Here is a 22,651-nt window from a genome sequence, read left to right on the forward strand (position 1 = left end):
CTTCACCATTGAGAGATGGGGCCAAAAACGATATATAGCACGATATCTCAAAAAGTTGTGGACGGATTTGGATGAAACTTGTTTGACAGGTTGGGTGTGTGACCACGACGAATCGATTCGATTTTGGTGAAGATCCGGATCCGACTACTATAATTTTTAAAGTTATTCTACATAATTAAGAGATAGGGCTCAAAAACGATATATAGCACGATATCTCAAAAATGTATTGGGCCAGATATGTTCTCATGGATTAGGCATTACAGGGCGGAGGTATGCACTCTACCGGGTGCCCTTGTAGTTATTATTCTACGACAACAGGAACCTTTTACAATGAAGTGTGATGGACACACGGACGGATGCTGCTCCTTTTTAGCTCGCCTGTTCAAAGAACAGAGAGCTATAGCGATACCCCCGGCATGAGCGTCAGCGTCAGTGTCAGCGTGAGCGTGAAAATGTTAAAGTTTTTGGTGCAAGTTATTTTTTCCTTTCTAATGTTTTTATCTACCACACTATTTTTTATACGCCCGACATATATATATATATATATATATATATATATATATATATATATATATATATATATATATATATATATATATATATATATATATATATATATATATATATATATATATATATCGGGGCCTATTATGTGATACCGGTCATCCGTCCGTCCGTCTGTCTGTCTGTCTGTCCATCCGTCTGTTCCTGTCCGCACTCTAACTCCCAAAGTTTTCAACTTTCACGTTTCATATTTGGTACATAGGTACAGACTGTGGAGACGGTGTGTCATCACATACGTTCGTCATCTAAAGTGGTTGCCATGGCAACCAGGATGCTGTTTTCCATCCGTTCCTGTCTGCACTCTAACTCCCAAAGTTTTCAACTTTCACGTTTCATATTTGGTACATAGGTACAGACTGTGGAGACGGTGTGTCGCGACATACGTTCGTCATCTAAAGTGGTTGCCATGGCAACCAGGATGCTGTTTTCCATGTACTAGCACAATTCTGTATATACCTTCTTGTTCGGGCATTTTTGTGCTCACTTGCGCTCTTGTTACTGATTACAATATACAAATGCATATATTGCTTTAAAATTATTTGGATCAGACTTCACTGCAATGCCTTATAAAAAATATTAATTATTCGACGAGTCTTTTAAAAAAAAACGATAAATGCATAAACAGGCAAGCATTGGGTGGCTTTGACACCAACTCTGGTAGTAATACTAGCAGGGTACCCGTCTCCAATGGGTTCGTAGATGTCTTACCTCAAATGAGAAATTTTTTTGAGTGTGTATTAGCAGAAATGCGAATTCAACATAAAATGGTGATGTGGACCATGGCACATGTTGCAAGTTTACCTACCTGATAGACAATGGCGGCCCGCTCAGAGGAACTATTGTTTGTGATTAAAAATGTATGTCATGCAAAGCATGTAACTTGTGAATTCCAAACAAACAATAGTTGCCATGGAAACAGCAATTTGAACAATTTCCCCTGTCAAGTGTTCTACTTGATGGAATGTTGTGCGAAACAAATTTGGGTGATACATTTTCTAATTGCCGCCGAATCGGTGTTTTATATGTTTTGGACGGCATTAACCTTGACATTTGACTAACTTTGACCTGATTTTATATACATACACTACACATACATGCAAATAAGCTGTGTAAGTTTCAATGTTATATCTTGAAAAATTCCTGAGGTTTGACAATCATAAAATCACAAAAATATCTCATTTGATTATAATGGGGTCTTCTTCTTGCATACGGTAGCTTGGCTGCCGGGTAGCTATCATTTTGTTGAGGCACGATGATGCCACTGATGCTATGCCCAGATACCAGCACATTGGTACTCATTTTGTAAACCTGAAGGATGACAGGCTGAATCAACCCCACCTGGTGTTAATTTAGTGGCAAATGGAGTTCAAACTCAGGACCCTAAGATCCAAAACCAACCTCCCAAACCACTAAGCCAACACCAGGCTTATTATAATGTGGTGAAATTGTTGTCATGGACATGAAATTGTTGTCATTTTCTCGTTGCCACATGGGACTTTTTCTCTGCCACTGGGACTTTTCTCTTTGCAATGTGGGACGTTTTCTATGCTACGTGTGACTTTTCACTGTGTTACCAACCTGGGGGGGGGCTTTTGATTATGGCTGGTGACCCTCAAGTGCTACTGCAGAAGGCCCTCAGACAAAATGTCTTCAGGGTCTAAAGGTTCAAATGGGGTCTATAGCATCTACAGGGATTTTACATCCTAAAGGTTCTTAAAGGGCATTAGGGTTATAAAGGGTGTAAAGGTTTTTGAGGTCAAAAGGGTCTTATGGGTCTTAGGGTGAAGGGTCTTAAAGGGTTGTGTGGGTCTTATGGGCCTTAAAATGTTTACGACAACAGGAACACTTTAAAATGAAGTGCAACGGACACACGGAGGTCATAAAAGGAGGGTGAGAGTAAAGATGGGACAACCTTGGAAAGGGGGGAGGGGGTTCGAGGACATCCGGTGGGTGGGGGGCATAGGGAATTTGAATGTGTGGAGGGGATTGATGCCTTTGAGTTGGGAGTGGAAGGGTGAGGACTTGGGTTTGGGAGGGTGGTGGGGGGGGGAGAGCACAGATGAACAGAGTTGGGATAGGAAAGCTGAGGGTTTTTTGTTGAGTTGTCAGAATTGCATGTGTGAGGTTACTCTCAGTAAAAATGTAATTGTGTGTGTGGGTGTGTCACTGTCAGAGTGGGGGGGGGGGGGGATCACCCTTCTGCTAATGTGCTCGTGCTTATAACTTATACTAACTATTTTTTCTTGTCTTTAAGGAGTGCAACGGGAGAGGCTTGGCATGAAATCATGTTGGACTGTCAGGCCAATCGACCTTGTGAACCCTATCCTGGATCACATTACTCACAGACTGCAGAGAATGGCGACTGTGGCAGCAACTTCACTTTTTTCTATTTTGTCTCCTTCATCTTCCTCTGCTCTTTCTTGGTTTGTTTACTGTTTAGGCTCTTCTCTGAGTATACCCTTCAATTATAACGTGCTTGTATGTAAGACTCAGGTAAAAGAAAAGCCATCATGGAGTGGTGAGAAATTGAGAACATACACTTCCAGCGTCTAAACACCAAAAAGGTATTTAGACACATGTTTATTTTGGCTGGCTGTTTAACCCTCTGTGACTCAAGCAATCAATATCAGCAGTGTTATGAAGGTTTTATCTATGAAGCATCCAATTCACAGCACCAACAAATGAAAGCTTTATTATTACAAGATCATCATTGAATACATAAAGTACAGCATCATTCCAAGTTGTAACGAATCAAATTGGATAATGATGCATGCATATAAACATGAAGACAAGATAACCTTGCCAAATGGGTCTTCACAGGAAGGTTTCATTGCCCAGTTATTTCTGTAACAGTTGATAATGTCGCCATGCAGAAACATGTAACCAAAGTCAGACAATGTATTTAGTAATGTGTGCAGTTCTGATAGTTTTATAATGTGAAAGCTTAGATTATCCTGGCAGGTTAGCTTAGAGGTACGTGCACTTGCTTTTGACCTGTCGAGCCTGGTTTTGAATCTCAACAAAGCTGTAAACTGCTATTCTGGTGTTTCGCATGCAGGACGACATCAACATATGCGCTGTCCATCAGATGGACGTTAAGCTAGAGGATCAGTTCACCCAGCAGAGGTCGTCAGTGGACGTTAAAGTTCCCATGGTGTCTTTTTTTTAGGCAAATTATCACCAGGATCCTGGACAAATTCCAAATTACTGCATTGACCAACAGGGGGTACTGCAGGAGTGGCACGGCAACACCCCAGTAATGATGCTTGGTGCTGCACACGACAAACGAGCTGTGCCACTGATGCTGTGCCCCCATACATGTACACTGGTAATCATTTCATCCTGAATTCAGGATGCTTGGATCCAAAGCCTGCCACCCTAACCACAAGGCCAACACCAGGCAATTTTTAAAAAGCTGAAAAATAGATTTTAAATTGCCAGTTTCGAACAACAAAAAAAGGAAATAAACCAATGTCACCCGCAGGGTGACCCGTATCTTGCCAAAAGGTGACCACGTGTGACTTCTTTAAGGTCATACTGAGCTGAACAGAGCTGCTATCCACCAGGAGCGACTCCTTGAGGAATATCTGCCGACGAGAGATTCCGATGAGAATCGTTCTACAGAGTAACCATGAAAAATATACGTTTGCCTCATAACGTCACCAAATGACGTCATAATGTCTCAAGCTTGACATATCTAGAAAGCACTCATCGAGGTGTTAGTAGGGTAAGAATACTGGTTCTGGCTCACTTTTCCCCATGTAAATGAATGGGGGATTTTCAGCCATGAAATTTTTCTTTTTTTTCCCCTGAAAAAATAAATCCCCTTTTTAGCCCAAGGTATATTTATTTGTCTCCCCTTTTAACCTGGAGCCTGGTGTTGGCTTAGTTGTTAGGGTGGCGGCTTGGGATCCCAGGGTCCTGAGTTCAAATCCCGTTGGCTGCTGAATTAACACCAGGGGGTTGACTCAGCCTGCCATCCTTCCGAGGTCGGCGAAATGAGTGCCAGTGTACTGGTCCCGGTGTATGCCCCGGTTAGAATAGGTGTACCATATCCCTGTGTGTCGTAAGAGGCGACCAGGGTTGGTGTCAGGAAGGGCATCCGGCCATAAAACATTGCCTCAAGAAAAAGCCAAACCCCTGCACAGCAGGGAAAAATGGCTGTAAAAACGGTCATTTTTTTATTTCCCCTTTTAACCTAGGGGCTCTCTATTCAAATAACCCATACAACAAGATAAAGATTTGTTAAAGGTGATTCAAAAGAAATATCTGAAACGCCTAAGCCCCGGGACACTCTTTATCAAATAACCAATGCATATTGTTTAGCTCACTCATTGAACCTATAAACATTTGTTCATTCTCAAATTCCTTCAATAGTTTAATTTTCTTTGCACAATAATCCCCATCTAAAATATTGAAAAACAAAACATTTGAATCTTTATATTTTTTAAGATACCCCTTTTGTGCCATTACGAAATGATAAACTTCTCTTAATGATCTCATCTGGCCACCGCCCGAGTTGCAAATCATTTTTGTACATAAACCATGCCAGAAAAAAAGTTTTGTTTCAAATGTTTTCAGTTCATGCCGTGAAAATGAGGAAGTGTTTTTTTTGACACGGCCGTGCTGTGTGAATGAGGAAGTGGTTTTGGACTGTCATGCTGTGAAAAAATAGGAACTATTCTGTGAGACAAGGTCTCGTGTTTATATTTTATCTCAGAACACGAACTGAAAACATTTGAATCAAAACTTTTATGGCGTGGTTTATGTCCAAAAACGATTTGCAACTCGGGCGGTGGCCAGATGAGATCATTAAGAGAAGCTTGCCATTTCCTGTGCCCACACCCAATGATTAAGCAATCTCCTCATCGTTGCTTTATAAGCGGTTCGCCAGACAAAGTTTCTGCCAGACGGGATTTTCATTTTTACAACTGAGGCATGGACGATATTTCTTCCGATGAAGCCAACAGCCCACTACAGAGTTGGTAAGTTTGTGTATGCTTTTCTCTTTGAACGATGAAGCAAATGATTATTAATTAAATCATGATAATTCTGATATATATATATATATATATTTTTTCCCTGACAGGGCATTGGAAGAAATTGAGTTCACATATCACGACGTGGTTCATGAAATTAATACTCTTATTGAAGAGATCAATGATTTTAGAAGAGAATTGAAAGACATTTTCAATGAGTGGCATGAAGTCTTATCACGTCCTCTCATCTCGAAGGAATTAAACCAATGGTGAGACACGTGTGTGTGCCTCTCTCTCTGTCTGTCTTTCTACCTACCTCTCTCTGCTCTTATTGAAGAGGCCAATGATTTATAATGACTGGTCTCTGATCTCGAATGAATTAAACCAATGGTGAGGCACGTGTGTGTGTGTCTATGTGTGTGTGTGTATGTGTGTGTGTGCGTGTGTGTGTGTGTGTGTTGCTTTCCCTGTCTGTCTCTTCATCTATACCCTTGACTTTTTTTTTTTTTTCAGCACTATCGCACAACATCAGCTGTTGAAGCAATCTTGTACAACACATGATTTTCTGGAGGTAAATATTTCTGAATTATTATTAATATCACTCTCTCTTTAGAATGTCGCCTTATGTTGGTTGCATCATTAGTTTGGACGTGGTTTTGTCAGTACACTGGAATTCATTTTATTGACCTTGAAAGGATGACAGGCTCCTGGTGTGTTAATTCAGTGGTCAACGAGGCTTATTCATATTACCATGTAATTATCTTTATAGAACCTAATTATTATCCACTTTTTGTTTCAAAACAGAATATGGTGCCTGAGTTTCGAAATCACAAGGCATCTGAAGAAGATTGCTGGGAAAGATTGTACATTCTCGCAAATGAATATTTAATATTTTCAATATTAATAAATTATATTTGTTTTGTTTACAATTACTTGATTCTGAATTACAAGAAAAGAATAAAAGAGATGTAAAGGGGGGGGTTGGGGGGAGGGGGTAGGTGCGCTCCCCCAATGACCCATCACCCCCTCATCCCATCCCTCCCCTCCCCATGTGTGTGTGTGGGGAAGGGTGGGGGTGGGATGAGGGAGGTGGTGGGTCAAAGGTGGGGGCGCACAGGGGGGATGAGGGGGGGTGGGGCTTGTGTGGGCGGGGCTTGTGTGGGCGGGGCTTCGGTGGAGGCTTGTGTGGGTGGGGTGTGTGTGGGAGGGGCTTGTGTGGGCGGGGTGTGTGTGTGTGGGTGGGGCTTGTGTGGGTGGGGCTTGTGTGGGCGGGGGTTTATGTGGGTGGAGCTTGTGTGGGAGGGGTTTATGTGTGTGGAGTTTTTGTGTGGAGCTTGTGTAGGCAGGGCTTATGTGGGAGGGGTTTATGTGGGCAGGGTTTATATGGGCAGGGGTTTATGTGGGTGGAGCTTGTGTGGGAGGGGTGAATGTGGATGAGGCTTATGTGGATAAATGGATGGGTGGAGAGATGGGGGGATGGGTGGATGAGTGGAGCTTGTGTGGATGGGTGGATAATTTTTTAATTAAATAAACATGTTGTGTGTGTGTGGGGAACTAATTAACTAATCACTAATTATGTGAATATGATGAATATGGGTGGAGCTTGTGTGGGGTTTGTGTGTGTGGAGCTTGTGTGGAGTTTTTGTGTGGAGGTTGTGTGGAGCTTGTGTGGGGTTTGTGTGGGGTTTGTGTGGGCAGGGCTTTGGTGGGAGGGGCGTGTGTGGGCGGAGTCAAAAAGGGGCGGAGTCAACAATTTCAATTTATTGCAGCTTGTGATGGGGTGTGTGGTGGGGTTTGTGTGGGGTTTGTGTGGGCGGGGCTTGTGTGGGCGGGGGCTTGTGTGGGTGGAGCCAAAAAGGGGCGGAGTCAAAAAATTTCAATTTATCTTTGTATTTTGTAATTCCTGTGAATAAAATGAACCTAAAATCTCTTCCCCTTCCAAATCATATATCTTATAAGTCCAAGGAACCGTATCTATTACATCAACAATTTTAAAAGCTCGTTGGTCCATCTTTTCGTATAACCTTTTTCAAAATGAGATTTCCACCGATATATTCTTACGATATCACCAACTTTGAACTTAGGTTTTCTGACATTAATCTCTTTTTCATATTTTAATTTTGTAAATGTTTCTGATGGTTTCATATTTGTTGCCGTGTGAATCGTGTCATTATACTTATCCACAATATCCTGAATAAAAGATGACCATTGTTGTGAACCGAGTTGTGTGAATTTTTTATATAGTCTCTCTTTTAAGGTACGATTAAAACGTTCAACAACAACTGCCTTCCCTTCATTAAAGGTACTGTATAATGTAATACTGTTATTTTTTAGAAAATTCATAAATGTCTTGTTATAAAACTCTCTACCCTCATCAGTCCACAATTTTTTAGGTTTTCTCTTACTTTTATTAAATATCTGTTGAAAAGCTAACATAAGAGTATTACCTGTTTTGTTTTTTAAAGGGACAACCCACACATATCTACTCCTCAAATCAATAACGGTTAAAGCATACTTGTACCCCTTATCATTATTGAGTTCAATCAAATCAGCAGACCAGATATAATCAACTTCCTTGGAATAAACTTTCCTTCTCTGAAACTTTGTGAATATTGGTTTATGTAATTCATCAGCTAATTGCTCTTCAGTCTTAATGGCATCATTAGAGCCTATAAGTTTTTTGAATTTCCAAGTCCAAGTTTCAATTTAGCACTAATCATCTTCTTCACGATGAACCTATCAACTTTTTCTCTCAAGGTTGGATTTTGTATCAGAGACAAATTATACAACATTTCTCTATCGGCTTCATGCTTTTCTTGCAACGTTGTGGTATTCCCATAATCAATATCGTGTCTCATGCACACTTCATCAACTCTATTGATAGGCTTACTCCAGGATTTAGGATTGTCTGCCTCATCTAATCTTTTATCCAAGTTTGTGCCTGGGCCACAGAAAGAATACCCTGGAAGATGTAATTCCCCTGGTATTCCAGTAGTTGTAAATTTACTTCCTGATAAAAACTTTTGGATATCTCCTCCTAGTTTGTGTTGGGAGATAAATTGATTTTTTTTTGAACCACACACCGAACATATACCTTTTTGTATAACCCTGTTATTTTTACTTTTAATATATGAAATATTTTTAGTATTAGTTTTCTTTTTACATTTGAGACAATAACTCATTTATTTATGAGAAAAATTCCTGCAGAGTGCAAAAACCTTTTTAGTTTCCAACATGCACATTTGAATCTTAATTTTTAAAACATAAAGAATCCTTAGAAATGCCTTCACTCTCTCCTCCATTTATTTAAGAAAAAAAAATGAAAAACTTGAATTAAAATCCATATCTTGTCGATGCTAATAGTCTTGTCGAAAGTATTGCAAATAGACTTGTCAATTCTTTCTTTTCCTCCTCGGTGGGTTGAGTTATTTTCTGTAATACCCTTAATCTTTTTTTAATCTCACTGGTTTCCATATTTTGATATTTATTTTGTCTCGCTCTTTCCTCCCTCTCCTCCTTCTCTCTCTTCTCTTTTTCCTCCTTCTCTTTCTTCTCCCTCTCCTCCCTCTCCTTCTCTTTCTTCTCCCTCTCCTCCCTCTCTCTCTTCTCTCTCTCCTCCCTCTCTCTCTTCTCCCTCTCCTCCTTCTCTCTCTTCTCTTTTTCCTCCTTCTCTTTCTTCTCCCTCTTCTCCTTTTCCTCCTCCTCCCTCTCTTCTTCAACTCCTTCCTCATCCCTTACTATCCTTGAATCGCTTACACCCCATAGAATATTATACATATATTCATCAGGATTTCTTGTTATTCCTGTATCCAAAATAATTTTTTACAACAGGAAACCAATAAAATTTCTTTTGAATTTCTAAAAGAGCCTTACCTTTTCTTAACTTTATAATTTTTTCATTATTTAACATTCTAATTAAATCTAAAGTTGTCGGTTTATCAACATCAGCATAATGCCAATCTTTTATTGAAAATACCTCATTCTTATGTTGTAGAACATATTTATTAAAATACCGAATACCCTTTTCTTGAAGGTATGCTTGGACACAGAAATGATAATTTTCTTGAAGCCTTCTTGCTGTCATTTATGTATTAGAAATATATGTTAGAACAATATTATGGCACGAAACACCTCCCCATCTTCCCATAGTTAAATCATTTTGTATTTCCTTACTTATTATATATAATCCTGTTTTTTCTGTTTTCATGAGATAAACAAGGGCAAAACCATTATTATATTTACCCTTATTAAATTCTTTTATTTGTTGTTTACTAATCGTAGCCCCACAAAACTCATTCTCGATACCAAGTGGATAATATTCTTCCTTACGAGACTGATTTAATTGTTCCAGGTCTTCGAGGTTAATTTTAAATGACCAATTATACCCTAAATCATTCATATCATACCCCCATTGTTCTATTCTCATACAAACGATACGCCCTTCTTTATAAAAATTTATTTTAATTCGAACTGTGAATTCTGTATGACCTGGAGATAATATCAACACTTCTGTATCTTTGGAATACACGGCTGTTTTATTTAAGGATATATATTGTGATAAATCGCTTAATCTCACCAAGTCATTCGCGTCAGTCGGGCTTGGATAATTTTTTAATTTATAAGCATTTTTCATGTTAATATTTTTGGTTATATTATATTTATGTCATTCAGCCTGTGCCTTTGTGTAATAATTTGATAAATCAATATCCAGTTCTTGAGATACACCAAAGATAGAACCATCTTTACCAACATAAGTCATTTATATTAGATTAAAAATAATATCATAAAATTTTTTATTTTTGTTGAGTTGAAATAACACATATAGGCATAATTGGCCACAACACTTGGAATTTAATTCTTGGACTTGAAATGTTTGATAAACACCATTCTGTAAGAATTTTATGACTTCAACAGGTGGTGGAAGACCAAAACTATCAAAATAATATTTGTCTTGACTATTAAAAATACAAACCCAATGAGAACCGTTCCCATTATTATCTTCTAAGTTCATAATAATATTCTTTGTATGTTTCGGCACATTTGTTAATTCATCTCTCATACAAATAACCACATTATGAATTTTTAATTTCTTACAATATTTGAGAAGTTGTAAATTTGATGTTGTATTCTTTCCAAATTCTTTCAACCACTCATCAATGCTCATTTATTTATTAGAAAGATATAATCCATTACCTCTTTTCGTTAATTTTACACCTGCTTGTGCTATAGAAGAAAGCATATCTCCAACTAGCAATCTCGCTTTATCAGGCAGACCTTCAAGTTTTTCAGCAAAATCGACAATTACACCACTTCCACTAATTTGTTTCTCCAACTCTTTGTTATGTCTTTCCAATTCTTTTTGAGCCTGGAGTTGAGCCTTCCTTTCGTTGGCAGTTTTCACCGCTGTTGAAATACCACCCGTCAATGCTCCAACCGCACTTAAACCAGCAAATAAAGGAATTAGAAATGGGAGAAATCCTCCACTCGTCTCTCTTATTGAATATTTTTTCAACATTGGTTTTGTCATTTTAATTTTAAGTGAGCCAGTGTCATTCAAGATTTTAACCTGTTCTCTTGTGAGAAAAACATCAATTCTTACTGCTCCTTTTCTCTGAATTGTATTAACGTTAATCGTACAAGGCTTTTGATTTTGAACACAAGATGATAGTTTATGAAGATTGATTTGATTAACATATACCCCAGTTGGTACTTTGCCACTCATTTATTTAACAAAAAATTATGTGAGACTAATCATCACACCATTATCTGTATTAATCTGCAATTCTGTTTCTTCCAAAAGCAAACAATATGTATCAACTTCTTCACTCTCTCCTCTTTCAATGTATAGGGAAGTATCCACTCGATTAGACTTTATAGTTTCCTTTTGAGCGCTCAGGTCAAACGCATAGATTGTGTACAAACTTTTAAATGCTGTCATATCCAAAATAGGTTCTTTATTTCCATTACTTTCACACACCTTTTGGTAAGACTTGTATGCTTCAGCAAAATCATTTTTTCCCAATTAATTTCCAATCTATCTCGTGGGTAAAATGTTCCATCTAGAGAAACGCGAAGTTGTTTCACCTTAGCATTATCACTCAATGCATTATTCTTATCAGTCGCAGTATCACCATCTGGCTTTTTAAAAATGATCCACAGATATCGTGGCTTTCCTTCCAGAACACCCAAATTCCACGTGTAAGTAGTTTGATTGAGTTTAACGTGTTGACATCTTCTTTTGAGGTATGATACACTGAGTGGTTTCTTTGAGTTAAGTCTTCGATTCAACATCTCTTCTGTTTTAAGATTAGGAGTATATTCACTGATATACCAACTCATCTCCTCAATTACAAATTTATTCTGATCACCAAAAGCATTACCAACACCAAAAAGCAATCGATTTTCATTATCATTCCTTTGTAGTTGAAATCTAATTTTAAGGCCATACAGAACTTTATCATGATCACAAAATCCAAATATACCTTTAAGAGGAACTGCCACAGTAAAACTATTTTCTGCTTTTGTATCATCATTATACATTCCTTTCCTTTGAGTATACCCAGGGTCTGTGTTTGTTCCCGTTGACATATCAGGAATAAAACCTTCGACAGACCCCTTTCCCATTCTATCACTGAATGTATAGAGTGTAAATTTTATCATTTCAGATACAGCAGAGACATAATCAACCGCTTCAACTTCTTGTGTTCCAATATACAAACGCACACTATCAAACATTTTCCAGAAGAAATCATTTACAAGTGTAGCGTTTGTGTTATTCCCAGCCTTAGTGAATTTAAATTTACACAACAAGAAACTTTCGGAGAGATTCAAATAGGTTTGTTGATTATTTATTTCAAAACTTTTTGTACCATTCGTATTCCAGTCTGTTCCAGTTATTGCATTTACCTTGAAGTAATCTTCTTTTTTAGTGGAGTTTGAGATAATAATAGTATCATCCAAATCATAGATACTATCAATTGCTTCCATACTTGTATTTATTTAGGAAAAAAAGATGTTAAAACTTTTGAAACCCTGATCCAAGTATTTGAATTATTTTCTGTCGTTCTTGGGGGACAACTGAGTTTTGCCTTTCTTAATTTCTTTTATTGCTTGTAATTTATGAGATTCCTTCTGAGCATCTTTTATACTCTTTACGGCACCTGCTACATTTCCCACAGCAGAAGCAGTTGAACCAATTAGATCTTTATGTTTAAGAATAGTTGAACCAATACCCATGAGAGTATCAATTATCCCATCTCCTCTAAATTGATGTCCAACACCCCTTTGTCTCTTAGGTTTATAGTATCCTCTACCAAGATACATACCTTCACCCTTGTAGTATGGGGAAAGGAACATCCCATCCCCTGTAATTATTTTATATTTTCCCAACTCGTGTTTCCTCAAAATAACCATCGTATTTATTTATTGGAAAACTTCACGTAGGTGAATTCTGATGGATATAACTTCTCCATTAAAAGAAATCACACGATTATCTTGGTCGGTTATCCTAAAATTTACTCTGTGTATGGTTTTTCCTGACACAGGTAGATAAACCAAATTTTTGGGTTCCATATTGAATTTATAACCAATTGGGGTTGAGTATGCGCTGAATGAAAATATTGTATTTGTTTTTTCCCATCATTATAAGCACCATCAATCAAATCACAGTGAATTAACACCGAATTTATTCCTGAGGATATTTGAATGACATTATCACTGTAAAACGTCCCATTAGTTTCAATCTTTTTTGAGGAGAAACCCAATAACTCTCTAAATGAATTATCAATTGTGAAATCAACCTTGTAGTTATTTTTAACTTTAATCGTTGATTTTGAAGTATGTTTTTGAATGTTTATAACAATATTTTTTGGTTCATCACCCTGTTCTTTCATAAGACGAGCAATTTCGGAAGATATTTGAGAAATCTCATATGCTCCGGGTGAGACTGTTATCGTTTTGTATCCACTTCCTGGATTATAACTAAACTTGTCATTTTTCTCGGTTATATTAAATAAGGTATTATAAGTTTCCATGGACAATAAAGATGCCTCATATTCTTTTGTTGTGTCAAGTTGTAGTGGGTATGGGAATGAAGATGTGTGGTCGCTTGTTGTGAAATTGAAACTAAGGATTGTGCTTCTCATCTTATTTAATATGAGATAAAATGTCTTTATATTGATATTTATTAATTATTTTCATGTTCATCAACTGGTCTAAAATGGCTGATGCTTCATTAAAACAATTGTTATTTCCAGCCTTCTTACTGCCTAACAACAATAACAGTCTATTAACTAATTGCGATGGGTCATTTGGAAGAAAACTAACACCTGAACCAAGGATACTTAAAGCCTGAATAATGTGTTTCTCCTTCTCATTCTTCCTACTTTTACCAGAAAGAATAACCTTATAATTTAGAGTGTTCAGCAGATCAATATATACTCTATCATCATTATTTTCCATATCCAATGGTTTATCAATATACTTTGATTCATCCCTCACAGTTGAACCTTGTCTTCCATCTTTTGTGAGAAGAAACATTAATCTTGGAGTTAGTTTAACAGGGGGTTGAGCAGAACCCAAGAACCTTAATTCATCATTAAATATCAATACCTTTTCTTGAACAAGATGAAATATTGCTGATTGTTCTGTTGGAATGAGTCCTGCTTTGGTTTTTGAATCCGCTGAATATTCATTGTTTTGAAGAGCATTCACAATATAATCACAGGCTCGATTAATCTCTTCCAGTTGTTGAAATAAACCTTCATCATCATATTCTAATTCTCCTAAATGCTCTAATTCTTCCTCCGTCATTTGACTGAAATCTTTTAACATTTGAAGTTTTTTAGGAGTATATTCTACCGTGGGAACTGTGGAAACATCTTTCATTTTTCCTTGGGAAGTTTTTAAAAGTGGTTTAAAAAATTTCTCTTGTTTTCTTTCAAATGCTTCTTCGCCCGTTAGTTTCTGTCTGCGTTTCTTCTTTATGTCTTCCTGCTGTTTTACAACTTTTGAAACCAACTCTTGATGTTCCCTAAATCTTCTTGCTCTTTCTTTCGCATCCATTTATTTATTGAAAAATATCATTTAATATCTCATCTTGTTTCACAACAATATATTTATATTTTTCAGTCGTGTGTTTCATGTAATCCCCAAATTCCTTTTTACTACATAATGTAGAACAATTGTCTCTCCAAAAATTGTTTATATCTATTGAATTTAACTTGAATAAAATAAAAGTATTAGCATTGTTTCTGATGGAACGACGAGGAAGCTGAAAGTACGATTGACTAAGATAAATACAATTACAAGAAGAATGTCTCCCTCTTGTGTAGTAGCTGTCCATTACCGTTTGGTTTCTCTCATTAACACAATCATCAAAGATAACGAGGTTCTTTTTGGATTTATCCAAATCTTGGGGAGACGGTATATCATCCGTATTATCACTCAGAATACAAGTTATCGGTTTTGATTTCTTTTTACATCTCTGTGTATCACAAAATAGTTGTATTATATCTTCAATGTTAAAATCATTTAGGTTTTTTTGAAGTTTAAATAAACCGATTATATCTTCTTTTGAAGACCAGCATTAAAACCTTGTGAGAGTAGTTGATACTCTGGTTGAAAACTCGACTTTGTGAAAATTATTAAATTATCATAATCTAAAAAGTTGGGAGTGAGGAGCATCTTTAAAAGTAAGCAGGTTTTTCCACATCCACTTGAACCAACTATGAGGCATCTTAATGAATTTGGGAGATTTTTATGGTTGTCAAATTTTATCTTATTTTCCCAAATAGGTAAAAAATCATTCATTTATATATTTGGAAAACAGGTTATTTAATTTATTCTTGGCTTTTTTCGAAATTCTATATTTTATCCTAAGTTCAGGTTTAATTTCAAGATAATCCATTATTTTATTTATGCAATATCTTGTGTTGATATTTCCCTGAAAATCACATCCATGAATAAGATATAACAACAATCCTTTGAACATTTCTCTAATACGTTCAGTTTCTTCCCTTGTAAGGAAAGGTGTGTTCTCACCCTCGTTCTTTACATTCATTTCTCGAATCAATCTTGTAAAGTAATTCATTTTTGGTGTAAATCTAAAAGAATTATTTTCCTTTTTATATTTTTGATTATCATTAATTAGAAGATAATCACAGAATATACATTGTTTATAGGCTTTTGACTCTGTGTTTAATCCCCGTCTTTCACACGCAGGACAATTCTCAAATTTGTCATATGGAGAATCATGGAATTCAAGAGGCTCAAAATCGAGTAAACTATTCATATTTATAAAGTAAAACTTTACTTAAACTGAAATTCATCTTCGATATCATCTTCGATACTTTCAGAATCATCTATACTTTCATAACTATCATTTGAACACAAACTCTCGGTGTCATAACTATCGTTTGAATGCAAACTCTCGGTATCATAATCACTCTCATAATCTTCAAAATCTTCAGTTGAATATTGGCTCATTTAATTAGTAGAAAAAACATTACCATCGATATCGATATACATTTTTTCATTAACAGATTCAACTGCTACATTTTTTATATTAAAGGTAATTTTAAAATGATCCTTAACTACAATTGAACGAAATGTCATTTCACCTGATATATTAACATCCTTTATTTCATCAGGATTTATATCTTTAGGGTTGTTGAAAAAAATACAAATTTCTCCTTGCATATTACAGATGGTCTTATCTTTTCTTTCTAAAGCTTCATCCATAAGGTTTTTATTTTTTGATACCTTTTCTTGTTTCATTGCTTTTTCTAGTTTTGAATATATTGCCAGAAGGAGAGGAGAAACTTTTGTTAGAGATACCTTAATTGATGTTCTTCCAGGTATACTAAAAGCCCTTCCACTGAAGTAAATTGAAGAACTCATCATATCCACCATAATTGTTTTTATCCAATAGTTGTTATATTTATCTTTGTTCAATTTTACATCCTTGACATATTTCTCAGCATCTTTAACAAATGAAGAGATTGATTGAAACTTGTCTTTTGTGTCTTGAAACATTGTATTTATTAAGTGAAAAAGTTGGAGGATAAAATGGTTTTAAGCACAGATTCACCTGTAAAATAAACGAAATTTTCATCAAGAAAATTTTAGTTTAAGCACAGATTCACCTGTAAAATAAACGAAATTTTCATCAAGAAATTTTTAGTTTAAGCAAAGTTTTATTATATAAATATGGTGAATACAACATACTGCGATGTTTGTAATCACGAATATAAACATTATAGAAAACACCTCCGAACCAACAAACACACATTTAATCTATTTCACAAAATATCCCCTCTTGAGTTGGAAAGAAAACATTGTGATACCTGCTCAAAGGATGTTTTGAAGAGTAGTTATAATAGGCATCTTCAATCACAAAAACACAAGAAAAATGAGTTTAAAGTAAAGGGAGACTATTATATTGAAAACACTGATGGGGCATTTAAAGGGCATATAAAAATAAGGATTTTTCAATTTGGAGAACCCGGTCCATCATCAATAATTGAATCAATTGAAATAGTGAAACCTGATGTTGAAAAATTTATTAAAAAAACATTAAAAGAAATGAAAACTTTAAAGTTTTTAAATCATCTTTTTAGATGTACACATTCTAAAATCAAACCCTCTTAAAGCTTCTTCTTATATTGAATTACCAAAAGAAATAAAACGAAAGAAGGCAGTTGTTAATATTAAGAATAATGATAATAAATGTTTTCTCTGGTCTGTTCTTGCTCACTTACATCCACCAAAATGTAATTCAGAAAGAGTAAAACAATATATGAAATATGAGAATACCTTGGACATTAAAGATTTTAATTTCCCAATGCCACTAACAGATATTCCTAAATTTGAGAAAAAGAATAATCTTTCTATTAATGTATATGGATTAACGGATACAAACAAAGTTCAAATATTAAAAATTTCAAACAACTTTAAAAATGAAGAAACACACATTGATCTTTTATATTTTAGTGTTGGAAAGAATTCACATTACACATACATCAATAATTTATCAAGATTAATCTCTTCTCAGGTATTCAGAACAGCAAACAAAATATATCCTTGTAAGCGATGTCTTAATTCATTTCATACAAAAGAACGATTAGAACAACATTCAAAATATTGTAGTAATCATAAATCAGCTGTAATTACAATGCCTAAACCTGGTGAAAAGATTTCTTTTGAAGATTATAATAAATCTATCATGCACCCATTTGTGATATACGCTGATTTTGAATGTATCCTTAAAAAGATAAATACTGCTTCTCCTAATCCAAAAGAACCATATACAAATAAATATCAAAAACATATTCCTTGTGGTTTCTGTTATTATATCAAATCATCTCTTGGAGAAAAGTATAATAAACTTGAACAGTATAGTGGAAAAAATGCTTCACAAGAGTTTGTAAAACGATTAGAAAAGGATTGTATAAGACTAAGTAAATTAATGAAAGAAACAAATGAACCGATGAAATTAACCATAGAAGAAAAATTAGAATTTAGAAAGAACAATATCTGTCATATTTGTGAGGAGGAAATTGAGGAGTCTAAAGTTAGGGATCATTGCCATCTTACTGGTAAATATAGAGGCCCCGCTCATTCCTGTTGTAATCTTAATTATAAATTACCTTCTTTTATTCCAGTCTTTCTTCACAACAGCGCCAACTATGATACACATCTATTTATAAATGAACTTTCAAAAACACCAGGGAATGTTTCTGCCATAACAAACACAAGTCAAAAGTATATTTCATTTACAAAAATGATATTCACAAAACCTATAACTCGTATTCGGTTTCTTGATTCTTACAAGTTTATGGGAACACCACTAGCCAACCTCGCATCAAATCTAAGCTCCACGGGCTCTTTTCCAAATCTTAATTCATTCTTTCCAAAAGAGGAAATTCTAACTAAAGAGGAAATTCAGATTAAAGAGAGAATTCAAAGTAAAGAGGAAATTCTAATTAATGAGGAAATGAATGAAGAAATTCTTACTGAAGATGAAATTCTAATTATACAGAAAATTCGAACAAAGAATGAAATTCTAACTAAAGAGGAAATTCTGATTATAGATGAAATTCTGATTAAAGAGGGAATTCTAACTAGAGAGGAAATTGAAACAAGTAATGAAATTCAAAGTAAAGAGAAAATTCTTACAAGTAAGGGAATTTATCCTTATGGTTATATGGATTCATTTATGAGATTTAAAGAAACACAACTTCCTTCAAAAGAAAGTTTCTATAATAACCTTTATGAAGAAGAGATAAGTGATAAGGAATATAAACACGCACAAGAAATTTGGAAAATATTTAAGATAAAGAACCTTGGAGAATATCATGATTTGTATCTAAAAACAGATGTTTTATTGTTAGCTGATGTGTTTGAAGCTTTTAGATCACTCTGTCATAATAAAAATTGTTATGGATTAGATCCTGCCCACTATTTCACAGCTCCTGGTTTAGCTTGGAGTGCAATGTTGAAAATGACAAAACAAGATATAGATTTAGTCAGTGATGTAGATATGCTTTTGATGATTGAGAAGTCTAAGAGAGGTGGAATATCACAAGTATGTTCAAAAAGATATGCTAAAGCAAATAATAAATATCTTCCAAATTATGAGAGTGAAAAAGATAGTAATTATTTGATGTACTTTGATGCTAATAATTTGTATGGATGGGCAATGTCTCAATCTCTGCCTTATGGTAAATTAGAGTGGGTGGAAGAAAAGGATTATGAAAAGGCTTTGATGAATATTGTTATTTCTTCTCAAGAGAAATTGAATGACAAAGAAGAAGGTTATTATTTTGAAGTTGATTTGAAGTACCCGAGTGATCTTCATAATAAGCATAAAGACCTTCCTTTTGCATGTGAGAAAGAAACCCCAAAGAAAGAATGGTTCAGTGATTATCATAAAAGTTTTAATATTAAAGGCAAATCAACAGAAAAGTTATTAACAACATTCTATGATAAAGAGGGATATGTTTTGCATCAAAGGAACTTGAGACAATATTTATCTGCTGGGTTGAGAGTAGCTAAAATTCATAGAGTTTTAAAATTTAAACAAAGTCCTTGGATGAAAAAGTATATTAAATTCAATACAGATATGAGAACAAATACAAAAGTAAAATTTGAAGGGGAATTCTATAAATTGATGAATAATGCTGTCTTTGGAAAGACAATGGAGAATGTTAGAAACAGGCAAAACATTAGATTTGCAACATCTTGGAAAGAAGCTTCTAGATTGATAAATAAACCAAGTTTTGAGAGAGAAGAGGTTTTTTCAGAGAACTTTTCTGCTATTCATATGAAAAAGGAAAGTATTGTCATGGATAAACCAATTTATATTGGAACAGCAGTTCTTGATTTATCAAAGATATTGATGTATGATTATTTGTATAATGATTTAAAGAAAGAGTATGGTGAAAATGCTTCATTGTTGTATATGGACACCGATAGTTTTATTCTAGATATAAAAACTGACGATGTTTATAAGGATATGAAGAAAAACATTGGAGTATATGATACAAGTAATTTTAGTAAGAAGAGTGAGTTATTTTCAAAAAAGAATGAAAAGGTTATTGGTAAGTTTAAGGATGAGTTGGGTGGAAAAGTAATGAGTGAGTTTATTGGATTGAGAGCAAAGGCATATGCTTATAAGTATGGTGATCAGATTGATAAAAGGTTAAAGGGAATAAAGAAATATGTAATAAAGAAATCAATAACTTTTAGAAATGATTATAATTGTTTGATGAATAAGAAAGAAGAATATAGGAAAATGAATACAATAAGAAGTTATAAACATAAGATATATAGTGAAGAAGTAAATAAAAAGGCATTAGGAGCCTTTGATGGTAAGAGATTTATTTTAGATAATGGAATAGATTGTGTTCCATATGGATATTGTATGATAGAGTGTATAAAATAGATTGTGTTCCATATGGGTATTGTATGATAGAGTGAATAGAATAGATTGTGTTCCATATGGACACAAGTTTTAACGATGGGAAGATGGGTTAGGGTTTTTAAGGGCTTCCGCCGCGTTTTTCACAATATATAAATGGTCGAACCAAGTATTAGTCAAACTAAAGAGTGGAGAAAATCTCAGTCTTGGTATATAAATGGAAAACATAATGAATGTGAAAAATATCAAATAAGTCTTATTGAAAAAATATCTAAAACAAAGGTAAATAAAACAAATATGCGAATCAATTTAAAAACCAATAAGTTAGAGGATGTAAAGAAAATAATAAATATGTCTGAATGGACTGAAAAATTTGATGGTTATCAATTGAACAATGGAAAAATAATTTACTACAATATCAAAATGATATGCAACTCAGGAGGTGGTCAGATGAGATCATTAAGAGAAGTTTATCATTTCGTAATGGCACAAAAGGGGTATCTTAAAAAATATAAAGATTCAAATGTTTTGTTTTTCAATATTTTAGATGGGGATTATTGTGCAAAGAAAATTAAACTATTGAAGGAATTTGAGAATGAACAAATGTTTATAGGTTCAATGAGTGAGCTAAACAATATGCATTGGTTATTTGATAAAGAGTGTCCCGGGGCTTAGGCGTTTCAGATATTTCTTTCGAATCACCTTTAACAAATCTTTATCTTGTTGTATGGGTTATTTGAATAGAGAGCCCCTAGGTTAAAAGGGGAAATAAAAAATGACCGTTTTTACAGCCATTTTTCCCTGCTGTGCAGGGGTTTGGCTTTTTCTTGAGGCAATGTTTTATGGCCGGATGCCCTTCCTGACACCAACCCTGGTCGCCTCTTACGACACACAGGGATATGGTACACCTATTCTAACCGGGGCATACACCGGGACCAGTACACTGGCACTCATTTCGCCGACCTCGGAAGGATGGCAGGCTGAGTCAACCCCCTGGTGTTAATTCAGCAGCCAACGGGATTTGAACTCAGGACCCTGGGATCCCAAGCCGCCACCCTAACAACTAAGCCAACACCAGGCTCCAGGTTAAAAGGGGAGACAAATAAATATACCTTGGGCTAAAAAGGGGATTTATTTTTTCAGGGGAAAAAAAAGAAAAATTTCATGGCTGAAAATCCCCCATTCATTTACATGGGGAAAAGTGAGCCAGAACCAGTATTCTTACCCTACTGGTGTTCAATTTGAGGTACTACACGATATGGTTCCTAAAACTTGAAAATTTGACCTTGGGGTCAAATATGTTTGACCGAAGGCGCTAACCATGAAGGTCAAGGCCAATCGCCACCAAAAATTAATCAGCTGAGCGCCAGACCATGAACTATATTTCCATGAAGTTTGAAGACTATCCAATCAAAATTACTCAAAAAATAAGGGTTTCGTCGACTCCCCTGATTTGCGAGTGACCTTGACCTTTGACCTTGACCTTCAAAATTTTGTGCACTGAAAGGGACCTCTATAGGCCTCTGATATGCGAAGTTACAAAAATTTCCAATGATAACTGTGCTCTGCAGAATTTTTTATACGTGATTACAGCCAAACAAAAAAACAAAAAAAAACATACAAGCTGACGAACATATCTTGCAAAAACTTCGTTTTGGCAAGATAATAAATTGGAGAAAAATATTTTTTGAATAACACAAATGGTGAAAAATAGCAACCACTTTGGTGGAAAAAAACTAAGTACAGAAAAATAGTGAAAAAAACAGCAGCAAATCTGGTGTAAAAAACACAAAGTCCTGAAAAATAGTGAAAAAAATAGCAACCACTTTGATGGAAAACAAAGAAAGTACAGAAAACACCGTATTTTCTGGTGTATAAACCACGGCTATGTATTAACCGCACTCTGTTTTTCACCTTCAAAATACACGATTATATTGATCATATTATTTTCTGATTTAGATCTAAATACATTTGTACATTAACTTTGTACAGAACAAAGTGACGGAGATATCAACATACTCCCACGTGCACTTAATTTCGTCTAACAGTCTTATTCTCATTTTCAAGAAGTTGGCGAGAGAGAAGAGAGGATACCAACAAGTTTTTATTTTTTAATATTATAAAGAGGATTTTTTTTGTTCTGAGAAAAAGGAAGAAAAGGGATTCATACCAGTATCATACTTATTTC

The 22,651-nt window shown here is 35.1% G+C and overlaps 1 protein-coding gene across 16 annotated transcripts in view; it reads left to right on the forward strand.

Moving 5' to 3' along the window:
* The window catches only part of LOC147026688 (voltage-dependent N-type calcium channel subunit alpha-1B-like), a 592,527-nt gene that overhangs the window by 466,938 nt on the left and 102,938 nt on the right, over nt 1–22,651 (forward strand). For 14 of the 16 annotated variants that reach the window (XR_015058466.1, XR_015058468.1, XR_015058470.1 and 11 more), the window contains exon 36: nt 2,819–2,987. Coding sequence is in view for 10 of the 16 variants with exons in the window: in XM_085882404.1 (XP_085738530.1) it covers nt 2,819–2,987 (169 nt within the window). In the remaining 6 variants the exon portion in view is untranslated. Of the gene's footprint in view, nt 1–2,818; nt 5,813–6,056; nt 6,115–6,347; nt 6,515–22,651 lie in introns of those variants that run through there. The other 2 variants (XR_015058471.1, XR_015058472.1) reach the window with 2 other exon arrangements.

Source organism: Eptatretus burgeri, chromosome 5 (genome assembly GCF_056783735.1).
Source record: "Eptatretus burgeri isolate ZD-2024b chromosome 5, Ebu_testis_v1, whole genome shotgun sequence".
Classification (NCBI taxonomy): domain Eukaryota; kingdom Metazoa; phylum Chordata; class Myxini; order Myxiniformes; family Myxinidae; genus Eptatretus; species Eptatretus burgeri.